Below are 18,750 nucleotides of genomic sequence, written 5' to 3'. Positions count from 1 at the left end.
AAGATGGGGCATTTGACCTGTGACTTTAGAGACAAAAACCTTCCAGGCAGAGGAAATAGCATGCGCATAGGTGTGGAGGCCTGAGAGAGGATGCAGGGCTCAAGGAACTCAAAGTTGTTTGGTATTATAGGAACTCAAGGTATGATGCCGAGCAGGAACAGTTGGTGTGCTGGAGAGGTGAGCAAAGCTCCTGAGGACCCCAGAGCCAGGGACTTCATCCTGGGGGCGGCAGTGTTCCAGTGTGTATTCCCCAAACACTAGACCCATGGAATTCTCAGCTCCAGAAGAGGGCTGGGTTTCTGTGTCCCCCACGTGACTTCCTCCGACATATGTGAGTTTTGTAAAGGTTTTGCTAAAACTAATAGTAACTACCTGTGAGTGTCTGCAAGGCACCAGGCAGGCATCACCGAATTTGACCCACCTCACAACCCTATGATCTAGGTCCTGTTGTATCATTCCTATTTTATAGAGAAGTTAAGAAATTTTATAGGGGGGTAAAGGTCACACAGCTGGTAAGTGGTAGAGCTAAGATATGAACTTGAGCAGTCTGATTTTGAGCTTCCTGGAGTAAAGAATGGGCTTAACTTTGTTTCATCCAACTTTTCCTGACTTGTTTTTAATTATGGAAAAATTTTTGCACATCTGGTAACATTGCAAGACAATTGATTCTGTGGGCAATGGGGAGCTATTAAAGGGTTCTTATCCAGGAGCTTTCTATTTGATTTGCAAATATCCTTAGTATGCTGTTATCAGGCACTTACACTTTGGTGTGAATTAGTCCTTTCCTAGAGCACCTCAATAGTCTTGCTATCTCCCCAGTACCCAGGAGGGATGACATGAGATGGTGCTATAAGAACATTTGCTTGAATGAATTGTAACTTCCCCTGTTGAGGACAGTGGGAGCAATGGAAGGAAAGGCGTGCAGCCGGGGAGGTGGTCATGTCAGAGTGTGAGGGACAGGAGGCAGGCAGGGACAGTTGTGAGGGCACCATGGGGTCCAGAGTCTTGGAACTGAAATGCAAAAGCCAAACTCACTAAAGGCCAGGCCTGAACATTGATCGAAGTGCAAATCCAAATATCTACTCAGAATATTTTCTCTTTCAGACAGCAGCTAACCCACCTGGTCAACCAGAAAATGAGGCATTTGTTGGAGTTGAAGGTGCATCAGTAGATTCTTGCTTTTAAGAGTCAGAGTTGGAGGGAAATAAATCACTCTCAGAGCCTATATCCATCCCCACACCCACAAAGCTACTGGCAAAGAGCAGGGGATTTGGAAGGTTGGCTCGTTGAACCAAGGGATCCTTAGAAAGCACCTAGGCTGTTTCTCTCATTCTAAGGAGGGCAAGACTGAGGTCCAGAGAGGGCAAGGTCACAGAGCTGGTGGAGACCAGAATCTGAGGGTCCCCTCCCAGTCCGGGGCTCTGCCCATGGCTTCAGGGCCTGCACTGCAGTCCCCTCCACCAAGACCACTGGCACTTTCTTGGCCCTGTCCCCTTTGCCAGGGGAGGCAGCCTTGTGCACACACCGCCCACCACAGACCCACAGACACAGCTCCCTGCTGTCATCTGACTGCCCCTAATGAGATTACAGACTCCTGGTGAAATAGACGAGAGTTAATTCCCTCTGGCTTTAAAGGGCAGGCCAGGCCACAAGAAATAGCAAAAAACAAAACAAAACAAACAAACAACCCCCCCAAAACAAACAAACAAAGAAACACCTTTATCTAAAAACGCTAAATATAGATGGTGACCCTAACAGCCATTTCCCTGCTTGGCATGTTGCAGTTCATTCCTGCTTTCACAAATATTCTCTGGATGGAATGTTGCACCAGCCCTAACAAAGTAGATGCTATTATTATGTCTGTTTGGTTGGGGAAACTGAGGCAGTGTGCTCTTAAATGGCTGGTCCAGGATCACACAGCTAGTAAGTGGCAGAGCTGGGACTTGAATGTAGGTCCCCTGGGCACTGTCATCCCTAAAAATAAGCCCTGAGAACCTACAGGGTTCCCAACTTTAGGCTAAAAGCAGCCCTGAAGGACATACCTCACAACGGGTAACACAGCCGAAGTTTGAACTCGGGTCCACTGGACTCAAATCCTACATTCCCCACAATATTGGGAAGCACCTTTGAACCCATCCACCTGTACACGTGGTGGGAACCAAACAACGTAGGCCTGATTTCCACTCTGCTACTTGCTAGCTCTGGCCAGAGTCCCATGGCCAAGGGACTCTGGCTCCTGGGGTCTCAATCTCATTTTACTTTCAGTAAAATGAAGGTTGGAACCCTGGGGTTGTTGAGATGATTCCCAATGGTTCACACAGGTCACGCAACTGGAACAGGACTCCCACACAACCTGCTCGTTTCCCGACCTCTCTTTACCTCAGTTTCCTCATCTGTAAAATGATACTTATAGTACTTACTTCTCAGGTTTAGTGCTAGGATTAAATGTGGTAATACAAGTAATGTGTGTCTAGAACAGCACGTGGTGTACAGTAAATGCTTAATGCTGACGATTGCTAGCATTGCTAGTTATTTATTATTGCTAGTTTATTGTTATTTATTATTGCCTGTTATTGCCTTGCCTTCAATGCTTTCTGGAATGAAGTGGAGGTAAAAATCAAACCAACCAAACAAATGTTTCTCTTCTTCCTCCCACCAGTCCCCTGTCCCCTCCCCTTTCTAAAAGGAGCACTTGGCTTTGAGGTCTGAGCCCCCAACCACGTGGCCTGCTCTAATTTCCCAGGCTCTAATCTGCTCCCTGGCTCCTAATGATGCAGCTAGTAATAGGATTGTGGCCTCCCTCTGGGGCAACCACACGGGCCATGGCCATGGGGCTGGCAGCTAGCGCTTAGCAACCCTGACCACCTGCCGGCTGAGAAGCCAGAGCCCCCAGCCAGGACCCTGTGCCCGGGCTGGCCTCCCGTGCATGGAATGGTGCTGTGCCCTGGGCCAGCAGGCTGGGCTCGCCATGGTGCTGGGTGCCATCCTGGCACGAGGGCGGGATGTGTGCAGGCGGAATGGACTGCTCATCCTGTCTGTGCTCTCTGTCACCGTGGGCTGCCTCCTCGGCTTCTTCCTGAGGACCCGGCAACTCTCACCACAGGTCAGCCATGCGGGGCATCAAGGGTCCCCATCTCGGAGGGCTGGGTGGGCCTGAGGAATCTGGGGGTCACATTCCCACTCCGTGGCTCCCTGATGACATGACAGTGGGTCACTTTGCCTCTCTGGGTCCCAGTTTTCTCCTCTGTAAAGTGGGTGTGATAAACGCATTGCAGGACTAGAGTGAGAGAGGAAGTGGCTTCACACCAGCATCTCCAGGTGAAAGATAGGGAAGGATGCCTTGTTGGAATAACCACAGGCTAAGAGCTGTAGGGGAAGGAAGAATGGATCCTATAAGCATGCAAAGCAGGCATCAGAGAATACCTCCTAAAGCAGCTCATGGGCAGAGAGCCAGAATGGGCATTCTAGGCAGAGGTAACAGCAGAAGCAAGGCAAAGGGGCATGAAAGGTTTGCGGGGGGCTGGGGGGTGCAGGTGGAGCAAGCTGTTCACAGCAGCCGGAACGTACACTGTGAGGCAGGGGCTAGAGCACAGGGGCCATCAGGCTTCTAGATCCCACCACCGAGCAAGGGCTTGGGGCAACCACGAGAAGCTTTGAGCAGTGATATGGTCAGACCTGAGCTTGGAGACATCCCTCTGGTGCTGAGTGGAGGATGGGGTAGTGGCGGAACGGGCAGGGGGCCGGGTGAGGGGTGAGACGTGACAGTGGGGATGAGCAGGGCAGATCTGAGAACTGTTTCCCAAAGAGATAGCTTCAGGATGTGGTGGCTGATTGGATGTGGGGTTGGGGGGACAGGGAGGCAATGCAGGCCCCCAGGGTTCTGGCCTGTGTAACTGCAAGGGTGACGGTGCCTTGCCTGGGGAAGGGCCCTCTTCTCACTTAGCACTCATCTCATGCGGGAGACTGAGGGACACTCATGCTGTCGAAGGCAAAACTTTTCTAACAGGACTTTATTCAGGACTACTGTGATGGGTGTTAAGACTATGGCGACAGGGGAGAGTGACCAGGAGCAACTCAAATACGGCAACTGCAGCTGGGGATTTACTGCCAATGAGCATAGTGAGGAGGTCAGTGACTAGAAAATTACTAAGGGGAGACATCAAGGATAGGGGAAGGGGAGTCTTGCTAAACCCACTAACAAGATCTTTGTTGAAGGCAGAGTTGGGGGGATTCTCACTAAATTGACTTAGCAGGGTTTTTGCTACACATGGGTGAAGCAGGACAAAGAAAGGATGAGGCTTAGTTGAAAAGAGGGCTCAGAATGGCCGGTCTAAAGTTTGGTCAAGGAGAGTTTTTGTCAGTGGGCTCCTGGAAGATTCCTTGTTTCATAATATTCCTCTTCCTGCAGTTCAGTGATATCTAATATGTTCTCTACAACTGGGGCTCGAGGTATCAGATTTCATCTTCCATTAAAAGGAAAACACGCCTCTCTGGGAATCGAGCCCGCTATTATTATGGTTACACTGTTAAGGTGCTGTCAGTTATTTAGGGAGAAGCATAGACTCTGGAGTCAGAGGAACCGTGAACTTGGACTCTACTAGTGAATGGCTGTGTGGCCCTAGGCCAACTCCTGTCTCCTTTCTGGGGCTCAGTTTCGTTATCTGTAAAATGGAGGAGGGTGGGAACTATATGTCTGCTAGAACTGCTGTGAGGAGTAAACAAGGATTCATCAGTGCCTGGACACAGCGGGTGCTTAGTGAGTGTTACTTTACTCCTCCCTTCCTTACCCACCTGTCCAAGTCCTACTTACGTCAAGAACTGCCTCATAGATCCCGTATCTTATGAAAATTCTTCCAGACCTGCCCACATCTGCCCACTCTCCTCCCGCACTCACCCCATGCTCATCCCTCCACTGGAACCCAGGTGCTGGAGGTCTTGCTTCAGAGCTGTTTGTTCAAAGTCTATTTCTCCCATCAGCCTTTGACTTGCTGACTATCACATGGGCTTTCTTGAACCAAAAGGTGAGCCTAGCTCGGTGTCACAGAGAGAACCCTCAACTAATGCCTGAATTAAATTGGCAACGGCACAAACAATTTGCAAGCCACTTTCTTTAATTTTCCTCAGCAACTAAAATATATTTCTTGCAGGAAGATTATTTTGTGAAAACAAATTGGAATGCCTATTCTTAAAAGCCAAACTCATCTGGCGCCTCCTTTGCCAAAGCTGCCTTCCCCATCTGTTTGGAAGCGCTAACGCGTTCTGGTCTGGATTAACCTGCCAGATAAATTGAAGGAAGGATGTGGAGCCTTAGAACAATTGCTTCTCAGGAATTGGCTTTCTCAGCATCTTATTTTGAAATCCAGGAGTTGTTTATTTGATCTCTGCCTGTGACTCAGAAACCAAACCCTTCTTGTTTTGTAAGCTTATGCAACAAGGCAAAAATCATAAACAATATGCAAAATGGTAGAATGTCCTATTTGTGAAAAGAACTTACAAAATCACAAGATTTATCTTTGGAAATGAGTATCTCATTTAAAAATATAGATCATTTTGAGAGTTCCAGTTAAACCATGATGAATTTATAATTGCACCCATTTTTCTTTCCTTCCTGGGATACCACTAAAATTGTAGTAATGGAATTGTTTAAAAATATAAACTCCCAAGAACAAAGACAATACAAATGGAGACAACTGAGAAAAGAAGTTGCGGAATTACAATAATTCCTGGATGGGAAGTAGATAGAGTTGAATGATCTCATTTAGTAGAGCACAGAAAGCTGAAATCTTGTGTCTGTAGAAGCAGAATGACAGCAGATACCACCTGAGTTTGTCTTGGAGAACTCCAGAAGGGCTCTGGGCCTGAAAGTGCAAGGCACTGCAGGAGGCAAGGGTTAAGCATGCAGCTGAAATCAGGGGCGTTGGTTAGAATTTTGTAACTGGAGCAGTTCGACCCCTAGGTCCCTTACAGTTCATGTAATCAGGGGACCCCTCATCTACTATCTCTATCCCCCTGCCTGTCCCAAGGCACCGGAGAAGCTTGACTTAGGGATGTTAGGCCCACCTGTAAGTGTTGGGGGAGGGGAGGTGGTGAGGCGCACGCTTCAGGTGAATTAGTGGACATCTGCATCTTGAGCGTGGGGTCCCCATAGGACTGCTGTCAGCTGGGCTTAGGCACAGCCCCATCCCCCCACCTCCCACCCCATACACAGCCAGAGCCAGGAAGGGACTTCTCTCACTGAAGCCTCAGAGGAAAGATCTCCAAATTCTGCTGTGAAAGGGAATCCTCCCCATCCCACCCTCCCCCCAGTGAAAAAGCTACATCTTCACCTGTTAGCCTTCCTTGAGGAGGCATCAGTTGACAAGTTCCACTCATGCACACAGAAGTTTAGTGTGTCACACTTATACACAAGCAGAAGCCTAAGCCAAAGCCGCTAATATGGAAGACAGAGACCAAACGAACAGAACAGTAGGTCTCTAATGAAGCAGAGGCAATGCAGGGAGTAGAAGAAAACTTTTAAAACTTTTCCTCAAGTTCTTTGAAGATATGAGAGAAGGTACAGTGACCATAAAATAGAACAGGGTGCAAAAAGAAGAAACGATTCGAGAACAAGAAAGAAATTTGGGAAATTAAAAATAGATGATCCTGGGCTTCCCTGGTGGCACAGTGGTTGAGAGTCTGCCTGCCGATGCAGGGGACACAGGTTCGTGCCCCGGTCTGGGAAGATCCCACATGCCGCGGAGCGGCTGGGCCCGTGAGCCATGGCCGCTGAGCCTGTGCGTCTGGAGCCTGTGCTCCGCAACAGGAGAGGCCACAACAGTGAGAGGCCCACGTACAGCAATAAATAAATAAATAAATAAAAATAAAAATAGATGAGCCAAGATAAAAATATCAATAGCTGGGATAAAGCTGCAGAAACCTCCCAGAAAGTAAAACAAAATGAGCTAAAAATAGAAAAATATAAGAAAATTAGAATGTCTAACATTCAACTTACTAATAAGAGTTTTAAAGAGAGCTAACAGAAAAAAATGGAGAGAAAAATTTCACAGAGAAAACAAGAACATTTCTCTGAAGTAAAAGGTATGCACAGCACTATGAATGTTTTAAAAAGAAAGGAGAGAAGAAATAGAGCTACACGTGGAACAACTCCTACAGAACACATACTGAACGCTGGCAGAAGACCCCAGACCTCCCAAAAGGCAAGAAACTCCCCACGTACCTGGGTAGGGCAAAGCGGAGAGATTCCCGCACAGAGGAGCGGTGCCGAGCGGCACTCACCAGCCCGAGAGGCTTGTCTGCTCGCCCGCCGGGGCGGGCGGCGCTGGAAGCTGAGGCTCGGGCTTCGGTCAGAGCGCAGGGAGAGGACTGGGGCTGGCGGCGAGAACTCAGCCTGAAGGGGGCTAATGTGCCACAGCTAGCCGGGAGGGAGTCCGGGAAAACTCTGGAGCTGCCGAAGAGGCAAGAGACTTTTTCTTCCCTCTTGGTTTCCTGGTGCGCGAGGAGAGGGGATTAAGAGCGCTGCTTAAAGGGGCTCCACAGACGGGCGCGAGTCGCGACTGAAAGCGCGGAGCCCAATGACGGGCGTGGGACGCTGGGGCTGCTGCTGCCGCCGCCAAGAAGCCTGTGTGTGAGGGCAGGTCACTGTCCACACCGCCCTTCCGGGAGCCTGTTCAGCCCGCCACTGCCGGGGTCCCGGGATCCGGGGGCGGCTTCCCTGGGAGAACGCACGGCGCGCCTCGGGCTAGTGCAACGTCACGCCGACCTCTGCCACTGCAGGCTCGCCCCGCACTCCGTGCCCCTCCCTCCCGCCCGGCCTGAGTGAGCCAGAGTCCCCGAAGAGGCTGCTCCTTTAACCCCGTCCTGTCTGAGCGAAGAACAGACGCCCTCCGGCGACCTACACGCAGAGGCGGGGCCAAATCCAAAGCTGAGACCCAGGAGCTGTGAGAACAAAGAAGAGAAAGGGAAACCTCTCCCAGCAGCCTCAGAAGCAGTGGATTAAAGCTCCACAATCAACTTGATGTACTCTGCATCTGTGGAATACATGAATAGACAACAAATCATCCCAAATTGAGGAGCCAGGAGTCAGTGCTGTGCCTCTGAGGTGGGAGAGCCAACTTCAGGACACTGGTCCACAAGAGACCTCCCAGAGCTCCACATAATATCGAACGGCGAAAATCTTCCAGAGATCTCCATCCCAACACCAGCACCCAGCTTACTCAACGACCAGCAAGCTACAGTGCTGGACACCCTATGCCAAACAACTAGCAAGACAGGAACACAACGCCACCCATTAGCAGAGAGGTGGCCTAAAATCATAAAAAGTCCGCAGACACCCCAAAACACACCACCAGACGTGGACCTGCCCACCAGAAAGACAAGATCCAGCCTCATCCACCAGAACACAGGCACTAGTCCCCTCCACCAGGAAGCCTACACAACCCACTAAACCAACCTTAGCCACTGGGGACAGACACCAAAAACAACGGGAACTATGAACCTGCAGCCTGCAAAAAGGAGACCCCAAACACAGTAACATAAGCAAAATGAGAAGACAGAAAAACACACAGCAGGAGAAGGAGCAAGATAAAAACCCACCAGACCTAACAAATGAAGAGGTAATAGGCAGTCTACCTGAAAAAGAATTCAGAATAATGATGGTAAAGATGATCCAAGATTCTACTTCCCAGATCCAAAATCTTGGAAATAGAATAGACAAAATGCAAGAAACAGTTAACAAGGACCTAGAAGAACTAAAGATGAATCAAGCATCGATTAAAAACACAATAAATGAAATGAAAAATACTCTAGATGGGATCAATAGCAGAATAACTGAGGCAGAAGAACGGATAAGTGAGGTGGAAGATAAAATAGTGGAAATAACTGCTGCAGAGAAAAATAAAGAAAAAAGAATGAAAAGAACAGAGGACAGTCTCAGAGACCTGTGGGACAACATTAAACGCACCAACATTCGAATTATAGGGGTTCCAGAAGAAGAAGAGAAAAAGAAAGGGACTGAGAAAATATTTGAAGAGATTATAGTTGAAAACTTCCCTAATACGGGAAAGGAAATAGTTAATCAAGTCCAGGAGGCAGAGAGAGTCCCATACAGAATAAATCCAAGGAGAAATACGCCAAGACACATATTAATCAAACTGTCAAAAATTAAACACAAAGAAATCATATTAAAAGCAGCAAGGCAAAAACAACAAATAACACACAAGGGAATCCCCATCAGGATAACAGCTGATCTCTCAGCAGAAACTCTACAAGCCAGAAGGGAGTGGCAGGACATAATTAAAGTGATGAAGGAGAAAAACCTGCAACCAAGATTACTCTACCCAGCAAGGATCTCATTCAGATTTGATGGAGAAATTAAAACGTTTACAGACAAGCAAAAGCTGAGAGAGTTCAGCACCACCAAACCAGCTTTACAACAAATGCTAAAGGAACTTCTCTAGGCAAGAAACACAACAGAAGGACTATACCTACAATAACGAACCCAAAGCCATTAAGGAAATGGGAATAGGAACATACATATCGATAATTACCTTAAATGTAAATGGACTAAATGCTCCCACCAAAAGACACAGATTGGCTGAATGGATACAAAAACAAGACCCATATATATGCTGTCTACAAGAGACCCACTTCAGACCTAGAGACACATACAGACTGAAAGTAAGGGGATGGAAAAAGATATTCCATGCAAATGGAAACCAAAAGAAAGCTGGAGTAGCAATTCTCATATCAGACAAAATAGACTTTAAAATAAAGACTACTAGAAGAGACAAAGAAGGACACTACATAATGATCAAGGGATCGATCCAAGAAGAAGATATAACAATTGTAAATATTTATGCACCAAACGTAGGAGCACCTCAATACATAAGGCAAATACTAACAGCCATAAAAGGAGAAATCGACAGTAACACAATCATAGTAGGGGACTTTAACACCCCACTTTCACCAATGGACAGATCATCCAAAATGAAAATAAATAAGGAAACACAAGCTTTAAATGATACATTAAACAAGATGGACTTAATTGATATTTATAGGACATTCCATCCAAAAACAACAGAATACACATTTTTCTCAAGTGCTCATGGAATATTCTCCAGGATAGATCATATCTTGGGTCACAAATCAAGCCTTGGTAAATTTAAGAAAATTGAAATTGTATCAAGTATCTTTTCCGACCACAATGCTATGAGACTAGATATCAATTACAGGAAAAGAGCTGTAAAAAATACAAACACATGGAGGCTAAACAATACACTACTTAATAACGAAGTGATCACTGAAGAAATCAAAGAGGAAATTAAAAAATACCTAGAAACAAATGACAATGGAGACACGACGACCCAAAACCTATGGGATGCAGCAAAAGCAGTTCTAAGAGGGAAGTTTATAGCAATACAATCCCACCTTAAGAAACAGGAAACATCTCGAATAAACAACCTAACCTTGCACCTAAAGCAATTAGAGAAAGAAGAACAAAAACATCCCAAAGTTAGCAGAAGGAAAGAAATCATAAAAATCAGATCAGAAATAAATGAAAAAGAAATGAAGGAAACGATAGCAAAGATCAATAAAACTAAAAGCTGGTTCTTTGAGAAGATAAACAAAATTGATAAACCATTAGCCAGACTCATCAAGAAAAAAAGGGAGAAGACTCAAATCAATAGAATTAGAAATGAAAAAGGAGAAGTAACAACTGACACTGCAGAAATACAAAAGATGATGAGAGATTATTACAAGCAACTCTATGCCAATAAAATGGACAACCTGGAAGAAATGGACAAATTCTTAGAAATGCACAACCTGCCAAGACTGAATCAGGAAGAAATAGAAAATATGAACAGACCAATCACAAGCACTGAAATTGAAACTGTGATAAAAAATCTTCCAACAAACAAAAGCCCAGGACCAGATGGCTTCACAGGCGAATTCTATCAAGCATTTAGAGAAGAGCTAACACCTATCCTTCTCAAACTCTTCCAAAATATAGCAGAGGGAGGAACACTCCCAAACTCATTCTACGAGGCCACCATCACCCTGATACCAAAACCAGACAAGGATGTCACAAAGAAAGAAAACTACAGGCCAATATCACTGATGAACATAGATGCAAAAATCCTCAACAAAATACTAGCAAACAGAATCCAACAGCACATTAAAAGGATCATACACCATGATCAAGTGGGGTTTATTCCAGGAATGCAAGGATTCTTCAATATATGCAAATCAATCCATGTGATACACCATATTAACAAATTGAAGGAGAAAAACCATATGATCATCTCAATAGATGCAGAGAAAGCTTTCGACAAAATTCAACACCCATTTATGATAAAAACCCTGCAGAAAGTAGGCATAGAGGGAACTTTCCTCAACATAATAAAGGCCATATATGACAAACCCACAGCCAGCATCGTCCTCAATGGTGAAAAACTGAAACCATTTCCACTGAGATCAGGAACAAGACAAGGTTGCCCACTCTCACCACTCTTATTCAACCTAGTTTTGGAAGTTTTAGCCGCAGCAATCAGAGAAGAAAAGGAAATAAAAGGAATCCAAATTGGAAAAGAAGAAGTAAAGCTGTCACTGTTTGCAGATGACATGATACTATACATAGAGAATCCTAAAGATGCTACCAGAAAACTACTAGAGCTAATCAATGAATTTGGTAAAGTTGCAGGATACAAAATTAATGCACAGAAATCTGTGGCATTCCTATATACTAATGATGAAAAATCTGAAAGTGAAATCAAGGAAACACTCCCATTTACCATTGCAACAAAAAGAATAAAATATCTAGGAATAAACCTACCCAAGGAGACAAAAGACCTGTATGCAGAAAATTATAAGACACTGATGAAAGAAATTAAAGATGATACAAATAGATGGAGAGATGTACCATGTTCTTGGATTGGAAGAATCAACATTGTGAAAATGACGCTACTACCCAAAGCAATCTACAGATTCAATGCAATCCCTATCAAACTACCACTGGCATTTTTCACAGAACTAGAACAAAAAATTTCACAATTTGTATGGAAACACAAAAGACCCCGAATAGCCAAAGCAATCTTGAGAACGAAAAATGGAGCTGGAGGAATCAGGCTCCCTGACTTCAGACTATACTACAAAGCTACAGTAATCAAGACAGTATGGTACTGGCACAAAAACAGAAAGATAGATCAATGGAACAGGATAGAAAGCCCAGAGAAAAACCCACGGACATATGGTCACCTTATCTTTGATAAAGGAGGCAGGAATGTACAGTGGAGAAAGGACAGTCTCTTCAATAAGTGGTGCTGGGAAAACTGGACAGGGACATGTAAAAGTATGAGATTAGATCGCTCCCTAACACCATACACAAAAATAAGCTCAAAATGGATTAAAGACCTAAATGTAAGGCCAGACACTATCAAACTCTTAGAGGAAAACATAGGCAGAACACTCTATGACATAAATCACAGCAAGATCCTTTTGGACCCACCTCCTAGAGAAATGGAAATAAAGACAAAAATAAACACATGGGACCTAATGAAACTTAAAAGCTTTTGCACAGCAAAGGAAACCATAAACAAGACCAAAAGACAACCCTCAGAATGGGAGAAAATATTTGCAAATGAAGCAACTGACAAAGGATTAATCTCCAAAATTTATAAGCAGCTCATGCAGCTCAATAACAAATAAACAAACAACCCAATCCGAAAATGGGCAGAAGACCTAAATAGACATTTCTCCACAGAAGATATACAGACTGCCAACAAACACATGAAAGGATGCTCAACATCTTTACTCATTAGAGAAATGCAAATCAAAACTACAATGAGATATCATCTCACACCAGTCAGAATGGCCATCATCAAAAAATCTAGAAACAATAAATGCTGGAGAGGGTGTGGAAAAAAGGGAACCCTCTTGCACTGCTGGTGGGAATGTGAATTGGTACAGCCACTATGGAGAACGGTATGGAGGTTCCTTAAAAAACTACAAATAGAACTACCATATGACCCAGCAATCCCACTACTGGGCATATACCCTGAGAAAACCATAATTCAAAAAGAGACATGTACCAAAATGTTCATAGCAGCCCTATTTACAATAGCCCGGAGATGGAAACAACCTAAGTGTCCATCATCGGATGAATGGGTAAAGAAGATGTGGTACATATATACAATGGAATATTACTCAGCCATGAAAAGAAATGAAATTGAGCTATTTGTAATGAGGTGGATGGACCTAGAGTCTGTCATACAGAGTGAAGTAAGTCAGAAAGAGAAAGACAAATACTGTATGCTGACACATATATATGGAATTTAAGAAAAAAAAATGTCACGAAGAACATAGGGGTAAGACAGAAATAAAGACACAGACCTACTTGAGAATGGACTTGAGGATATGCGGAGGGGGAAGGGTAAGCTGTGACAAAGCGAAAGAGAGGCATGGACATATATACACTACCAAACGTAAGGTAGATAGATAGTGGGAAGCAGCCGCAGAGCACAGGGAGATCACCTGGGTGCTTTGTGATTGCCTGGAGGGGTGGGATGGGGAGGGTGGGAGGGAGGGAGATGCATGAGGGAAGGGATGTGGGAACAGATGTATATGTATGACTGATTCACTTTGTTATAAAGCAGAAACTAATAAATAAATAAATAAATAAATAAAAAAGAAAGGAGAAAATCTCATACCATGGTACGTCATCATGAAAAGTACAGAAAAACTGGAGATAAATAGGTGAGCCTTAAATGGTTCTGAGGGAATAAACTGGGTCTGATGTAAAGAATAGGAAGTAAGATTGGCTCCCAACATCTTAAGCAACACTGGAATCTAGAAGACAAAGAGGAAACACCTTTGAAATTTGGAGGGGAAATTCTTTAAACTAAGAGTCTTATATATAGCCAATCTATTATCAGAGTTAAAGCTAGAATAAAAACATTTTTACTATGTAAGACTCAGAAGTTCCTCTCCCATTCACGCTTACTAGGAAGGTACCAAAGGAGATATTCCAGCAAAACAAAGAAGTAAGCCAAGAAGGCAAGGGATCCAGGAAAGAAGGGTTCCGATATGGGAAAAAGTCCCAGAATGACAGCGAAGAAGAGACCCGTGACAACCACTGGGCCTAGAGAGCAATCTGTCCAACCTGGAACAAGAGGATGGAGAGCTCTTGCACTGAGGTCCCAGGGGCCTAGAAACGGACCTATGTGTTTGAATATATAGAAAATACTATTGTTAGACATTTAAAAAGCAACGTTAAAGCACTTGGAAGAAATTAATGAGTGGCCCACAGAAAACAAGGTAAATGAAAAATCAGTCAGTTCTTAACTTCAGGGAAAAACTGAAGGTTGTACAGAAAGGAAGCATGGTTGGCTCAACAGCGAGCAATATTTTGTGATCAAAATATTTTAAACCTTGACAATTAGTTTAATCAAAAATTGATATAATGGTGAAATGGTAGGAGGAAAAAAGGAGTAGGAACTAAGTCCTCATCTGTCATGGCAGGGAAGTTAATAGATGTCAAAAAGATATATCTGGAAATAGCTTTATAACCATATTATTTACAAATAACAATACTAAAGGAAAAACAGCTTGAGGAGTTGGGGATGGTCACTCCTGGGAAGTTGAGGTTAAGCATAGAGATGGGTGAGGAACGGCTGCCTTTTTATCATTATAGTGCTATCTAAATTAAAGAATATACACACGGATTAAAATTAATTCAAAAGACAGATGGGTAAATTTTTAAAAGTTGATTTTCTGGTGTGTTGGAAATGGTAGTAGAAGTGGACTAGGAGGCCTGTTTTCTGGTCCTGCACTGTCAACTAAATCACTCTGCGGGCAAATCACCTCCCTCTCCTGGCTCAGCTCCCTCATCTATAAAATGAGTTGTCAGCTGAACTAAGAGATCTGTAAAACCCCTTCTCAGCACCAACATTCTATAATTTGTGACTTTTCAAAGCATCAGGCCAGTAACCAAGGGTTATGTTTGGTTTTGTGTTTAAAAAAAAAAAAGTTACAAGTACAAAAATTTAAGTCAGATGGTGTTTGAAAGTCCACGTACTGGCCTCACCCAGAAGCTTACCCTCTGAGGAAAGTGGACTCAAGCTAGCATTGCCAGAAATAGCAAAATTGAACTAAGTTAAATGTAAAAATTTTTAAAGAGCACATCCAGTTAAATTTGCATTTCGCATAAACAAATTATTTTTAGTATAAGTAAAGAACCAATATTTGTTGTTTATCCAAAATTCAAACTTAACTGGGCTTTGGCATACCTTCCTCTTCTGCTGTTAGGTTCCTGTCATGTGACCGGTTACTCTGGCGACAGCTGACTGCGCAAGGACTTGGCGCACTAATCCAAGGGCCGGCAGATAGGCTGGAACCAGCAGCCTATGAGGAAGCCCGACGCAGGAACTCCGCCCAGTGAGGGCTCTTTAATATTGAGAGTGGTGTCTCACCAACCAATCCGATTCTCTCTCTCTCAGCATTTTAAATGTGAGCCCTGCTTCAAGGGTGGGGTAAGAATTTACGAAAGTGTGGGTCGAGGGAACCCAGTACAGTAGGGAAACTGACTCAAAAATGCTGTTTACGAGTCAGTCTTTTCATAAAGTAGACTGACAATTCCTCCAGTGCAGGAACTGTGCCTAATTCACTCGTGGGTGCCCAGTACAATGCCTGCCAAAGTATGGGCTGAATGAATGTGTGAACAGTACGCAGCCCTGCCCTCTCGCCACTTATCATCTGTTACATGAGACCGATTTGTAGCAAGGCTAGGCAGGTGAATGGTGAAAAGGTGGGGAAGAGCTGTTATCTACTGTTATTACTGACCATTTACTCTCATCCAGACCCTCTGCCAAGTGCTTTATGTGCATCCTCTCATTTAAGCCTCCCAGTGGCCCTATGAAGTGGTTGTTACCCTCATGTTACAGACGAGAAAAACTTAGAGAGGCCGAGGAACTTGCTTAAGGCCACAGCTACTTCTAGGGGGCCAAGGTTAGAATCCAAGTCTGCTTGGCTCCAAAGCCAGTGTTTTCTCCATGGACTCTGCTGTCCACGGGCCAGACAGGAGAATACAGATGAAATGGTGCTTTGAAGCTTGTAAAGCAACTGTGAAGTCTGTACTACCTGCTATAACCCCAGCTCCTGCTGTGTTTTCAGGAAATTAGTTACTTCCAGTTTCCGGGAGAGCTCTTGATGAGGATGTTGAAGATGCTGATCCTACCACTGGTGGTCTCCAGGTGAGGGGCGGGTGTTTGGCTGGGAGGTCTGGGGTGGGGTTGCAGGAAGAGGATTCTGCACGGATTCTGTAGGTGCCCTCCTCCTGCTGTGGGTGGCTGGACTCTGGGTGGTGTGACTCTGGGGGCTTCATGGGGCGTAGACTGTGGCACAAGCGCTGGAGTCTGGGTCATTCAGTGACACCAGTTGTTTCAGTCCCATTCAGTGGACATTTGAGTGACTTGAGTAAGTGATTTGGAGTCCTAGGACGTGACCTGACTCCAGGGTAGCTCGGGGCCAGGGAGTTCACGCACTGTTCCCAGGGAGAGGCTCTTTGTGGTGAATGCAGCAAGACATGGGGGAAAAGATGACCTTGGAGATGATCACAAGATGATATCCTGGCTCAACTGTGTGCTGTACTGGCTGTGGAACCTTGGACAGGTCAGACTTCTCTGAGCCTCTGTTTCCTCATCTGTAAAATGATAATAGTAACACCTACTCCAAAAGGTTGCTGCGAGGACTGTAGGAGGCTATCTATTTGCTAAAATTCAGGGACTGATCACAGGGTATGAGGGCAGACAGGTGGGAGATGAAGTTGGAGGATGGGTTCTTGCTTGATCATGAAAGACCTTGAATGCCAGGCTAAAGAATTCAGTCTTGGGGCTTCCCTGGTGGCTCAGTGGTTGGGAGTCCGCCTGCCGATGCAGGGGACTCGGGTTCGTGCCCCGGTCCGGGGGGATCCAATGTGCCGTGGAGCGCCTGGGCCCGTGAGCTATGGCCACTGGGCCTGCGCGTCCGGAGCCTGTGCTCTGCAATGGGAGAGGCCACAACAGTGAGAGGCACGCGTACCGCAAAAAAAAAAAAGAATTCAGTCTTTACCCACTAGAGTGGGACCACAGCAAATCCTTGGAGGTCACCTGGTCTCTACCACTGGTGTGCTGGTGACCTTGGACAAGCCCCTGGTCCTCTCTAGGTCTCAGATTTTCCAGATGTGTAATGAGTTGGCGGCTCCAGATGGTGTCTAAGAGCCCTTTGCTCTGAGACCATGGGTTTGGAATCCTCACTTCCCAGACTTGTGCGCAGGGAGGGAAGTGGACAAGCCTCTGAGTCCTGGGGGACATAGTGGGCTCTGTCCCCTGGGACAGTGTCGTCAGCCTTCTCAGCCTCCCTGCTGAGAACCCTAACCCTTTCCCTCTAGGGTGGTGGAGATAATGCTCCCCCCGGGCCCGGGAGGCCAGGTAATGGTGCTTTCTGCTGCCCCCAGGGGGCCTTGTTAAGCTCAATTCGGCTTTGTGCAGGCAGCAGTTGGGTCTCTCAGGACTCAGCCTTCAAGGCTCTGCTGAAAGGCCACCTCCCTCCAGAAGCTTTCCCTGACTCCTCAACCCACTTCTGTAGTTGTCTCCTCTTCATGCATCTTTTGAGTCATTCACTGAGTCAGGGAATCTATCAAGGTTACCGGTAGGCTCCATATTGCTAGACCCAAAGGACACTCCGAGTTCTTGTTCTGCGTGACCTGTCCACAGCAGTTGGTCACTGCTTCCCTCTTGAAACACTCCTCCCTATGGCCTTACACTCTCCGGCTTTGTCTACTCCCTGCCCCCCCAGCCGAGTTTCTCTCTCTCTACTCAACCTCTGAACCGTTGTAGTTTCTCAGGCCTTTTCTCATCTGTCCTCACGGCTTTAACATACCACCTACAAGTCCAGCCCTTCCAAATATAGATCTCCCTCCCCAACCTCCCCTCTGAGTGCCACTCAAACTACCTACCTGACATTGCCACTGATGTCTCACAAGGATTTCAGTAACCAACTTGAGATTTTACCGGCAAACCAGTTCCTTCTCCTGTTTTCTGCTTGTCAGTAAGCGACAGTTCCATCTACCCAGTTATTCAAGCCTCCATATTTATTCTCTTCCCCCACCCCCAGCTCTTCCATCAGCGACTCCAGCTGATTCTTCCCCCCAACTAGAACCCAGCATCATCCCTACCACAGGGCAGACTCCACAGTGACCTCACTGGTCTCCTGGCTCTGGTTTTTGTTCCCCTCCCATCTGTTCTCCACCTGGTGGCCAGAATGATCTTGTGAAAAGCCAAGCGGGCCATGCCATTCATTCACCTAAAACCCTTCAGTGGCTCCCATGGCATTTAGAATAAACCCTTGCATCCTTAACGTCACCTTGGAGGCCCTGCAGGATTCTCCCTGCCTGTGCCCCACCTCATGTCATGCCTCATTCACTCCAGTCCCCTGACCTCTTAGTTTCCTAAGCAGACCAAACCCTTCCTCCGTCTCAGGGTCTCCACACATGCTGTCCCTTCTGCCTGGAGCATGCTTCCTCAATGCTTTACACGTCTTCCCCTTCCTCATCCTTTAGATCTCAACTTCCATGTCACCTCCTTAGAAAGCCCCTCCCAACCTGTCCCCCTTCACCCCCACCTTTACTCTCCCCCACCATGCCCACTTCCTTTTCCTGCACAGCACTTACTTTGTACTGTTATTCTATATGGATTCAATTGTTAACTTGTTTATCTTCCA

At 45.7% G+C, this 18,750-nt stretch overlaps 1 protein-coding gene across 1 annotated transcript in view; it reads left to right on the top strand.

Annotated features, from left to right (window-relative positions):
* Positions 1–2,926: 2,926 nt before the first annotated feature.
* SLC1A7 (solute carrier family 1 member 7) overlaps positions 2,927–18,750 on the top strand; it is a gene marked incomplete at both ends in the record, with an annotated part of 45,399 nt that continues 29,575 nt past the window's right edge. Inside the window, 2 exons of the mRNA XM_079720822.1 lie at positions 2,927–3,103; positions 16,165–16,244. Coding sequence (XP_079576948.1) covers positions 2,927–3,103; positions 16,165–16,244 — 257 coding nt within the window. The remainder of the gene's footprint in view (positions 3,104–16,164; positions 16,245–18,750) is intronic.

This window comes from Hyperoodon ampullatus, assembly GCF_949752795.1.
Source record: "Hyperoodon ampullatus genome assembly, chromosome: 2".
Lineage (NCBI taxonomy): Eukaryota > Metazoa > Chordata > Mammalia > Artiodactyla > Ziphiidae > Hyperoodon > Hyperoodon ampullatus.
This window is presented reverse-complemented; position numbering and strand designations above follow the sequence as displayed.